The sequence below is a fragment of the Vigna unguiculata genome, chromosome 5 (genome assembly GCF_037176805.1).
Source record: "Vigna unguiculata cultivar grain cowpea cultivar isolate G323 ecotype 2 chromosome 5, ASM3717680v1, whole genome shotgun sequence".
NCBI lineage: Eukaryota > Viridiplantae > Streptophyta > Magnoliopsida > Fabales > Fabaceae > Vigna > Vigna unguiculata.
The window spans coordinates 8,754,660-8,765,928 of record NC_140796.1 but is presented as its reverse complement, the minus strand read 5'-3'; the positions used below and the strand labels follow the sequence as shown (position 1 = coordinate 8,765,928).

The 11,269-nt window shown below is 30.5% G+C and overlaps 1 protein-coding gene across 3 annotated transcripts; it reads right to left on the bottom strand.

Annotated features, from left to right (window-relative positions):
* Nucleotides 1-3,412: 3,412 nt before the first annotated feature.
* Nucleotides 3,413-10,154, bottom strand: LOC114183539 (PH, RCC1 and FYVE domains-containing protein 1-like). Of its 3 annotated transcripts, XM_085672926.1 has the most exons (9): nucleotides 9,761-10,154; nucleotides 9,492-9,578; nucleotides 9,274-9,363; nucleotides 9,065-9,151; nucleotides 8,875-8,976; nucleotides 4,992-7,064; nucleotides 4,765-4,902; nucleotides 4,177-4,607; nucleotides 3,413-3,766 (listed from the first exon to the last, which is right to left on the bottom strand). In XM_085672926.1, exons 1-9 carry the CDS (start codon nucleotides 9,806-9,808, stop codon nucleotides 3,598-3,600), a joined length of 3,225 nt encoding a protein of 1,074 aa, XP_085529052.1. In that variant the 5' UTR covers nucleotides 9,809-10,154; the 3' UTR covers nucleotides 3,413-3,597. The 3 variants fall into 3 exon arrangements, with proteins under 3 accessions (XP_085529052.1, XP_085529050.1, XP_085529051.1); XM_085672924.1 differs by lacking the exons at nucleotides 8,875-8,976; nucleotides 9,065-9,151 and having other exon boundaries at nucleotides 4,992-6,934; nucleotides 9,274-9,375; nucleotides 9,761-9,813; XM_085672925.1 differs by lacking the exons at nucleotides 8,875-8,976; nucleotides 9,065-9,151; nucleotides 9,761-10,154 and having other exon boundaries at nucleotides 4,992-6,934; nucleotides 9,492-9,533.
* Between the last annotated feature and the right edge of the window lie 1,115 nt (nucleotides 10,155-11,269).

Sequence of the window (11,269 nt, the reverse complement as noted above, 5' to 3'; positions counted from 1 at the left end):
GGTGAGAAACAATCTTAGTTATGAGCTCTCAAAACCATTTATAATATCGAGAAGGACATATAATGAAGAAAAGAAGAATATATTAAACTATGAAATGCAATATGTTTACGCTAGATTGCAAATGATCGAAGTAAATGTATAAAGGGATATTAAGAGCCTAACTAGAGATGTTAACGGGACGGATAAGGTATAAGTATTAGTTTCCTCGTACTCTACATGCTGGATAAATACATGTTCCATACTCGTTTTCATATTCGTGCGGATATCCGTTATGTGGATACCTACATATTTTTTTAATATCTACAAATATCCATAAGTACCCGCAGATATTTACAAAAAAAAAAATATTTAACAACATATTTTAATCATAAATTAAATAATACAATACATAAATTCATAAATTTCAAATAATTTATTTAAATAGTGTTAAATAGGGAGGTCAACGAGGTAGGTAAGGTATGTGTAATAGTTTCCTCACATCTTACCCGCTAGATAAATATTCGCCATGTACCTGTCTTTATATCGATGCGGATATCTGTTATGCGATACGCGCATATTTTTTTTAATATCCATGTGTATCGCAAGTATTTAAAAAATTAAAATTAAAATAATTTACAATATATTTTAACCATAAATTCAAATAGAATACAATACATAACATTTATACATTTAAAACAAAGTTCAAATAATCTATTTAAATATTATTGAATGATAATTTACAAAGAAAAAATATTGTATTTTAAAACCCATTTATACATATTTAATCATTTTTTAAATTTAAATTAAAGTATAGCGGGTACAAATATCTATGGGTACGGATACTATGATACACATACTCATCCCATTAACATCCAGTATAAAAAACAGCATCAAGAACAAAATATATATATATTTCTTAGTGTAATTGAGTTAATAGATTATAAGGGCATTCCTATTAATAATGTTGCGATTAATAACACTACTTTTTCACTAGTCTTAGAAAAAATAGACTCCATATATTACGAATTATCATTACAACAGTAAAGTGGATAACAATAAAAAAAAAAAAAAAAGTTATATCGGCTAGGTTTGGTTAAACCTTCATGTTTAAGAAGCATGATGTTATTGATAAATACCCAAGTAGTTATTGTATAAAAATTATCATATTTTTCTCATAGAAGTTATAATTTGGAGTTACCGGAATGATTTAACCATCCAAGTGATAGAGAATTTAAATGAAACTTATCATGTTCAGATTGTACATTCTTTATCTCGGTAAGTGTCACATAGAGTTATCGCCTCTTTTGACAAATATATCAATTGAAAATGTTCTTTTTCTCTTTTTTTTTTTTTCTTTGGAGACAAGTAGTAGGTTGAATGAAAAGAAAATTATTAAGAAATATGAATTTTCTGGTTGCTTTATAATGATACTTTGAGTCAACTAAGGCGAATTTGGTTCTTATGGAATTCCAAGGTGGAGTTTTTTGGAATTTTATACATCATGTTCACATGAAAGTTAATTAAAATATTTTCGATAATTGAATTTTAATCGTGGTTTACAGTAGTTCATAAAGCCAATGTCATAAATGTAGGATGCGTCATAGGAATTAGCATGTCAAATTGGGGTTCGCTCAGATTTTGGGGTTGCTCCCTGTTTGGAGTCTCGCCCAGGCGAGAGTGACTCGCCTAAGCGAGATTACTCTCTAGCTCAAGCGAGATCCTTTAGCCTGAGCGAGTTTCACTGTAGTGTTGGATTGTTTTCTCTGTTTTTGATGAAATGAAGTTATGCTAAGTGGACTGATATTAATAATTGCCTATTATGTATGTGAGCTTTATGATTAATAGTCTATTTGATGATAATTGTGGAAATCTAGTTAATTGAGAATGTGTGGAGTTGGGATTTCAAGGGAAATTCTAAGGAAGATGGTTTTAGTGAATGTAAGGACATGAGGACTCATATTGGTGGTATCCTTACGCTCCTAATAACCATTAAGACTTATATAGAGTATAATGGATTATGCCGGGAGGAGTAGCAGGAGGTCCTAGTCTATGGACCCGATCCGTCATAGACACGAAGGGGACTTACCGTAGGAATGGTTGGGTGAATACCCCTTGTGCATAAAACTCTGTAGAGTTTGGGAATCGTCACAAGTGCAAGCCATCGAGAGCTCCAATGTCACTTACACAATCCGGATGTCGAGTCTAGAATGATGATGGTGTGTCGGGGCTGAGGTGATTTGAATAATCTGATGATGGCGTGCTAGACATTGATTGATGCTTAACTAGTAAATTGCATGATTTCTTGTTATTTAAAGTTAACTTACCCTTCTTGCATTTGTTTGTTCTGTGTGTCTTTCTATTTTTGCAATGATCGCTCTTGATGAATGGTGTGAACAGTTAATAGTGCAGGTGAGGATACACCCCTCCTGGACAGGAGTTGAGTGAGTTTTTGGACGTTTCCAGCAGGAGTGGTTATCTGTTGTTCCTCTTAGATGCTTAGGGTGTTTTGTAACCCTTTTGTTTAGTATAGACTGTATGTATAGACAGTATATGCATAATTATTTTGAGGATGACTGTATCGTTACCTTATACTGGCCTATTGCTATCATCTGCTTCTGAATTATTAAAATTTAATGTTTTGTTTAATAGTATAAAAACTATGAAAACGGGATGTTACAAATAACTTTAACATCTATCCAAATTTTCCATCATTATAAAAATGTTTTCTCCCATCATTCTTAATTAACACTTGTTTTCCTAGTGCATAAACACATTAAGGAAAGTATCTATTAAAGTATAAATTGTTTTGGAGTTGAGAATTGTTTTTTTTTTTTTGGCAATTCTTTCATTTGTTTTTGTGTTTTATGTTATTGCATGTTTTTCATTGAATTTCTAAATTTGTGTGAATTTAATATTTCTATCATTTTTGGTGTTGAGTTTTCATGACTTGGAATTCAATCATTCTTGCATATTTTGTGTAATGAGTAGCCTTTGGTTAAAAAAATATTCTTTATTATATTTCACCATTTTACCTAGGCATGGCCAAAATTATTATGAAGATTTTTTTTTTTTATATATTAATGACATGCAGTTTCAAGTAATAAAAATAAGAGGCATGTCAAAATTTTGCAATGCTAAAAAATATCAAACCTCAGAAAGGCTTTTGAGTCAATAATTATATAGAATTTTTAAAATCATTGATGCAAGTCGATGTTTATTTTTTCCTTTCTAAAGAGTGCATATACATAATTCATGCTAACTTAAGATTTCTTACCAGAATTTTGAGATCTTGTTGATGTTAACCACACTACACATGAAAACTTATTTTCATTGATATATGGAAGTGAATTATTATTCACATTTTGTTATATTTGAACTTTATGTGAGAAAGTTCATCCCTTAAAAATTGAACTTATTTTAATATTGACTAGTGTATATTTTTCAAATATGAATAAACATTTCATTTATCATCATTTACACAAACTTCACAATCTACAAAACTCTTAAATTAATATACCTACATACATTCTTCACTACACACGAAACATTAATGGTATTTTCTATAATTTATCATTTCATCAAACTAAAGTGATGCCTAAGTAAAACTAGGATTTAGAATTAAGAAGACATTGCCTCAATATTTTCTTCTGCAGGTGGTGGTGGTAGTGTGTTAGATGACGCAGAACCTTCAGATTTTGTAGCTGCTAAAGTACTATATTTCTTAAGCACCCTATCTTTGTTTTTATTCCACCATTCTTCTGCTTGACGTTCACGGAACCTTCGTTTACTACATAAAAAATATGTATAAATATCTTCAAAAATTAAGAACATGAAGATAGAATAATTGTAAAAAAAGCTGTATCATGTCACATCACAGAATTCTCATAATCAACTAAAAACTTATGTAAACATGATCATATCTAAGAATGAAAACTATCTAAGAATGCAAATCTAATACCTTGTTCATCATTCATGCAATGTATTTATTAATCATTATCATATATAAATGCAATTATTGTCTTAGTTTACTCACAAGAACACAAAGAAACTAAATATACATATACATGTTTTCATATAAAGATAAAACTATTGCTATATTTATGAAGTTACTGGTTGTATAAGAATTCAAACATAACCACAATGCATGTTCACAAAGAAATTGAAACTTGCTGCATAAAAAATAAATAACGACAGTACCTGAATCTAACTCGTTTGAAAGCCTTGACACCATTAGGCTTTACTGTTAATGTTACATATACACCAGGTTCAAATTGTTCAATGACTTGTGTTTCTCCTTCTCTCATTGATCTTGAAGGTTCTCTTAGAGAGTTTTGTAAAGACATTGATGCTTCATTATTTGATAAATATGAGTTGTTACTGTCTTGAAGAACATTTCCTTCATCTCGTGATGATGATTCAACTCCTTCAGTTTCATTATTTTCGTATTGCAATTTAGAAGAACTATCATATGAGTCAAGTTTATTAGGATAATTTTGTTGTTGAGAAGTGTTACTTAGCATTTCAGATTCTGAAGTAACTCTCAGAAAATCTTCAGCTCCAGTAAGTATGGTTTTCCAATTTTCATTATCTAAAGCTTCTGGTGGCAACTTCTCCATCATTTCCTTCATCTGGTTAAAATGAAAAACAGATAAACTAAGTCTATATGATTCTAAATTCATGTTGATTTGTTTATTTATCACGAGGCAACATTCGGAGCCATGAAAATAAACTTGAATAAATCCTCAAGTTCAAATACAACCTTGGAATATACAGAACAAAACATACCTGATCTAAGGTAGACTTAAAAAACTCTTTGGTAGTTTTATGTTTAGAAGATTCCTTTAAAGACAAGGAAGTAGCTTCCCTAACATTTTTCTGAAGCTTTTCCATTTCCATGCCTCTTTTTTGCTTCAGACTTCGTAACTGAGTGAAAAAGAAATCCATAAAAACATGTTAATGATGTGATGTATGCATTGTTTGAGTAATATTGAAAGACAGTGTAGTAAATTTACCTGGTTTTGCAGCACTGAAACTTCTTGATTTAGAAGTTCATTTGACTTCCTCAAACTTTCAATGAGACTTCTAGAAAATCCTGTTCGAGAACGTGGTGAGCTTGGCCTTCTTGTATGAGGAGATGATGGTCTTGCAGGTGAAATTGGTGGTGGATTAGAAGATATAGCAGACCTCATAACGTTTTGAGAGGGACTCATTGAATTTGAAAATGTAATCTCATTCAATTGTAGTAGTGGTTGAATCTGTGAAGATGGACACATGGAAGGATAATCATATTTGTTTCCCAGCTTATTAGCCAATATTTGATGATATTTTACTGGTTCTGTGATTGGAGGCAGAATAAGTCTTGAAGACTTAATCTCTCCAGTGCCAAATCTTTCCCTGGAATCCATGGAACTGCGAGGTGCAGAAGTAGTAGCAGTAATTTTTCTATTGAGATTTGCACTAGCACATGCCTCAACAGCTTTGAGTTTATTATAACAAGAGTCACACACACGATGTGGTTTTCCTGGTGTTGGAGCCAATGCTGCTTTTAGAACTTTTCTTGAACTGCAACCATGACAATGCACTAATCCACAATTATAACAATTGTGTCTCTTTCTAGTGAAACCAAATGGTTGTCTACAACCAGTGCAAATAGATTGATCAACTCCAGAGACCCATTTGTGAATGCATATGCAAGATGTAAAGTTTGAGCCACAAGAAATATTCTTCACATGTCTATCTTTCAAGGATTCCACTAATGTTGGAGACTTTCTATCTTCTATGTCTCCATGTCCCAATCTTCCATTAGCACCTTTCCCCCATGTATATAGTTCACTTCTTGATGTTAAAGCTGCAACATGATGTGACCCACATGATATTTCCTCAACAAATTCACCCACTAATTTATCTTGTACCAGGATAGGTACTTTTCCATCAGCTAAAGGATTTCCCAATTGGCCATTTTCAGTGTTTCCCATGGTGAACACATGACCAGATGTAGTGAGGGCAACAGTCATAGTGTGCCCACAAGCTATTTGATGAAAGTTGTATTCGATAAGTGTAGAGACACAGGTTGGTTGAAGGTATGTTTCCTTATTTCCATGTCCCAAACGATATTTGTCACCATCTCCCCAAGTGAAAAGCTTTCTGGATAAAACATTCGAACCAGACTGAAAAGTAACCTCTACAATGGCTGCAGTATGCCATACTCCACATGAAACCTTAATAGTTTTCAATCCACTCAACAATTGCACCTCTTTTGGATACGATACACTCTGTCTATTTCCATGACCCAACACACCAAATGTTCCATCACCAAAGGTAAAGAGTTTTCCATTAGAAGTTGCTAATGCTGAATGCCATGTGCCACATGATATAGATATAACTTGAAGCCCTTCAAGAGGACCACTAACCTTCTTCGGTATCCAATGGCTAACATCAGTTCCATGTCCGAGAAGTCCAACATTATATGTACCATCACCCCATGAGAAAAGATCATCAGAAGTAGACACACCGCATGTATGATTCTCTCCACAAGCAACAAAATCCATGTTGGTAACTGCCAGAAACTCAACAAGATGAGGACGAACAAAATCTCTGTCAGTTCCATGACCAAGTCTCCCCCCAGATTCTTCTCCCCACGTAAAAACCTCTCCTTGTCTTGTTACTAAAGCAATGTGTCGCATTCCTGATGCAATCTGTTGAACATCAAGAACAACACTTGACTCCAATGGTTTGGGAATCAAAACATCTGTTGTAGAAGGGGGTTGAGGACCGAAAGCATCATGCGAAGCCCCATCTGCCCAAACCTCTCCCCACACATAAACATCACCGAGTGATTCTATGTCATCTGGTCCTGATCCGGAACTTGAAACACTGGGTGTACTTGACACACTGATACGAAAACCATCTCCAATACTTGTTCTTGGTTGCATATTAGCACGCTCTAACCCCACATCTGTTCTTACCAAATTCAATGAACATTTATGAGTATCAAAATCAAAAGGGACATTGTTACCAGCAAAGCTTATAGCATATTGTAGTGTTGCAGCAAAAGGATGACCATTTCGGATTACATTAACACCATCCTGTTCAAACTTCACAACTACCTAATTAACACCCTCGCCAACTATGAAAAATTATTATTACATGAAACAAGTAGAGAAGTTTGATCTGAATCAGGTCCAGAAAACACACACATTTCACTTATCCTTTATCCTTTCCATGGATTAGGAATGAAAACAAGAGAGGAAAGAAAGAAAGAAAGAAAGAATCAATGAATAATGAACAGAAATGAATAACTCTCCCTTATTTCTTTCTATTTTTTACTTTATCTTAAACAAAATTCAAATTTTCACTTTCCTTTTTCCTTTTTCACTCTTTTATTTTCACTTCTTAGTCCAAAAAAGTTTCAATTCATTCATGTTACTATATATAAAATAAAATTAATAAACTCTTAAAAGAACAATTATTTAGTTCATGCTTATTTATTTAAAATTCAATCATTAATGTGTCATGTATTGATACTTAATTTTTTATAATTTATCAAACATGTTATCCTAAAAAGATGTTTTGTCTTGCCTTGTTTGTTGCATAAACTATTTTAAGCCTAATACATCCACTTATGTATTTTTTAACTTACTAGATAAATCTTTACTTCGTTCAAGTTTTAATGTTTTTTTTTTTAATTTACAGTATAAATATGGTTTAAATAAAATTTTGGTCATTGTATTTTTCTCTATCTACAAATTTTGGTACATCAAATTTTAAAATATAGACAATATTGGTTCCCGTGTTTCAAACAACCTGTAATTTTGGTTCAACTCACTTTTTTTTTTTTTATATTTCCTATTATTTCTTATATTTTGATTAACTGAATCATTTTATAATGATATATTAAGAAAACATATTAGTTGTAGGACTCAATTGAAGTAAAATATAGCATATACTCACTCAAGGATTAAATAAAAACTATTACAATAAAAATTTCACACTTTCTAAAACAAGCAAATGTCTATATTTAAAATATGAAGACTAAATTTATGAATTAATCAAATAAGTGAAAAACAATGTGTTTTTAGACTATATTGTAAAAATAATTTAATGCGAAAGTCGTTTGAATAAAATATACTCATACTTTTATAAAGTATAATGAATATATTCATTCTAAATTTAATAAACTGATATTTTTTAATAATTTTAATTCAAATCTAATTAGATTTTAATAATTTTAATTATAAACTTATCATATATACTATCATTAAATTATTTTCAAAGTATATTTTTTCTCAAATAATTGTTAACAAGCATCATTGTTATCAAGTAATATAAGTTGTAATATTTAACAATCACAAATTATTAGTGAATGAAATAAACATGATTAATAAAATGGTATATTCTTGTAAAGTTATCACACATTTCATACTTTTCTTAGAGATTAATGAAGTCGATCATAGTCTACATTTGAATGCATATGAAAATAAATAAATGGAAAATAAAATAAAATCAACATTTAAATTCACATAATTACTACCTTGCTTAAAACTTGAGAATTAAAAAAAATTAGTCTCTAGTTGAAAATACATAAATAATAGTTATTGAAAAAGAAGAAAACATAAAGTATACAATATAAAGTGAACTACATTAACATTGCTTCTTGAAATGCATTTATACATAATTTTTTAAAATTTGTAAGAACTTTTAATTTGTGTTAAAAACATTTCATTATCATTTTTAATGCACCTTTAATTAGAGAAATCACTGATTTTGTAAAAAATAAAAGTTAAATAATGTAAATGTAGTAAAAAATATACTTATAATTTATTCTATAATATCACATAAATAATAGGTAATTAAGGAAAAAAAATCATGATTGAACATTTTCATGTTAAAACTCACATAAAAAAATTCACTTCCAACGCTTCTATTTAACTTTTCTGAAGAAATTAATGTCTTAAGGCCTCTAAACCATGTCTCTGTCTCATCTTTGTCCTTGCATATCTATAAATAAATAAAAATAATATAATCATTTTATTAAAATTTGACATAAAATTGAAAAATTAGAATGCAGTGTTAGTTTTTTTCTGACCAAATCAAGTGTTCGTGCCCCATTATTATAAACAAGTGAAAATGAAATATAATTCTTTTCTGGTTGCAAATATCTTCTAAAAACAGCCTACAAAGAAGTTATCACATAATTAAACGAGCGATGTTTAAAAGATTGTTAACACGAACACAAATGTCACAACATTCATAGTACCATGATAATCTATGAAATTGAAGATTATTATTACTTACAGTTCTTTGTCCAGAGATAATTTGAGAAACTGAAGATAATTTCAAATTCCTTTCCTTCTTATGAGAAATCCAAATCAACGTTTTCTCATCCTGTTAATTTCACTAGATATGAAATTATTTAGAGATATCAAAATCATCATACACAGCTTCACTTTACAAATAAGAATAATCATATTTATAATACTATATCTAAATTTAATTTAATGCAAAAATCTCACCAAAGAAAGTTTGAATGAACAAACTTTTGGCTTCGTCTTTCGACTGTACTTTATCAATTGAGTTCCTTTCTTCAAAGTAACGAGTATCTTTGTAAAATTAAAAAAAAAAATGTAAATCCTCATTAGTGATGGATGATGGATTGAAGAAAAATAATCCTTAATAAAATGTTACATCAATTAATTATGTGGCTTATTGAAACATAAACACAAAAGTTTTTCCATTAAAAAAAAAAAAGAACAAATCTTAAAGAAATTTAGGTGAAACTAACTTGGTCAACATCACGTTCAAGACTCCAATAACTAGCAGGTTCTGCCATTCCATCTGAGAGAACTTGTGAGGAAATGGCCAAAGGCAAAGCTCGAGCGATAACAATGGCGTCAAAATCTCCATAGATAGGTAAACTTTGTGCTTTGATCTTTCATCAAAATTGTAATATTGTGGGTGAAAATTTGAAATGAAAAGAAAACAAAAAAAAGATGTATTTTGAAGGTTGAAATCTGAAATAACTTCCACTAGCCTTGTATGTGAATGTATTGGATCCAAAGATGTGGATGATCATGAACAAAGTTTCTTACCATTACAAAAAAGAAAAATGGAATGAAAATTGTGAAATTAGCATCAAATGTCTTAAGTTGTGGAAAATTAGATTTAAGCAAAGAAATGATAATAAATAAAAAAATGTACATGAATGATAGAGAAAAACGATAAAGAGAGAGAAGAGGCGAAATGAGTGGGAAGTAAATGGTCAAATTTTGAGGAAACGTGAAAGTTGAGAAAGTGGGATACTTGCATTGTGTCCATGCCCACTAACAAACTAAACATATTTTGCCACTTGGCTTCTTAAATACCCACACACATATATATGCATGTAAAGTCATCCAAATTATTAATCTGTTTGTGTTGTAATTAAAATTATCATTTAATTTTTATTTGCATAATTTTACAAAGATATAACATTTCATTATTTTCTAATTGTAAAATTATTATGACATTTGGGTTTTCCCCATTATTTTCAATTCATTGGTTATGTTTTTATTCCGGGATTAAATTGTGTTATTTTTAAAGTTAGAATACTCTCTTTTGTTTATATCAAGATACATGCAATATTATCATATCTTTTAAGAATCTTGATCAATAATAATTTAAATACATCTTTCTCTCTTAATCCTTTAAAGACAAAACTTTACCAAAATTTCAAATTCCACAATGGATAATATCTTTGAACTTGAGGTCAGAACATCAACACCATTTGTGGGATGAAAAAGAGGTTCAAAACACAATCTTTCGTTCTCCGAGGGATATGAAACCCTCATTTCCTTAGTCATCAATTGAGGTAAATGGAAAAATGGTTTCAAAGTTCAATCTCATTCTCCTTAGACCTTGATTGAGGGACTTGTCCCGGTATTTTGGTACATTCAATAGTCTTACATTGTTTAGGAGTTGAGACCAATAATAATTTAAACACATATTTCTCCCTTAATATAAAATTATGACAAAACTTTGAGCTTCATAATGAACAATACCTTATATGTGGTAATAAACCCTAGTGATGTTATGTTAACAAATTTGAGGTTAAAACATTAATGTCGCATATGGGGATGAAAATGATGTTTAAAAAACAAAACCTCATTCTTCAAAGGAATTGAAAACTTTATTCCATTAGCCCTCAACTGAGGAGAATGGAAAAGTGGTTCCAAACCTGAACCCTTATTCCCCGTAGACCTTGACTGGTTGAATGTTTCGATATGCCTTATAGTCCCACATTACTTAGAAGTTG

Bases quoted from the DNA above. Each gene is read 5' to 3' on its own strand.
- LOC114183539 (XM_085672926.1), bottom strand. From the start codon at position 9,808: ATGGCAGAACCTGCTAGTTATTGGAGTCTTGAACGTGATGTTGACCAA. The intron at 9,364-9,491 runs GTGAGATTTTTG...TGAAATTAACAG, and splicing joins GTTCATTCAAACTTTCTTTG to GATGAGAAAACGTTGATTTG. The intron at 8,977-9,064 runs GTCAGAAAAAAA...ATTTATTTATAG, and splicing joins GGGCACGAACACTTGATTTG to ATATGCAAGGACAAAGATGA.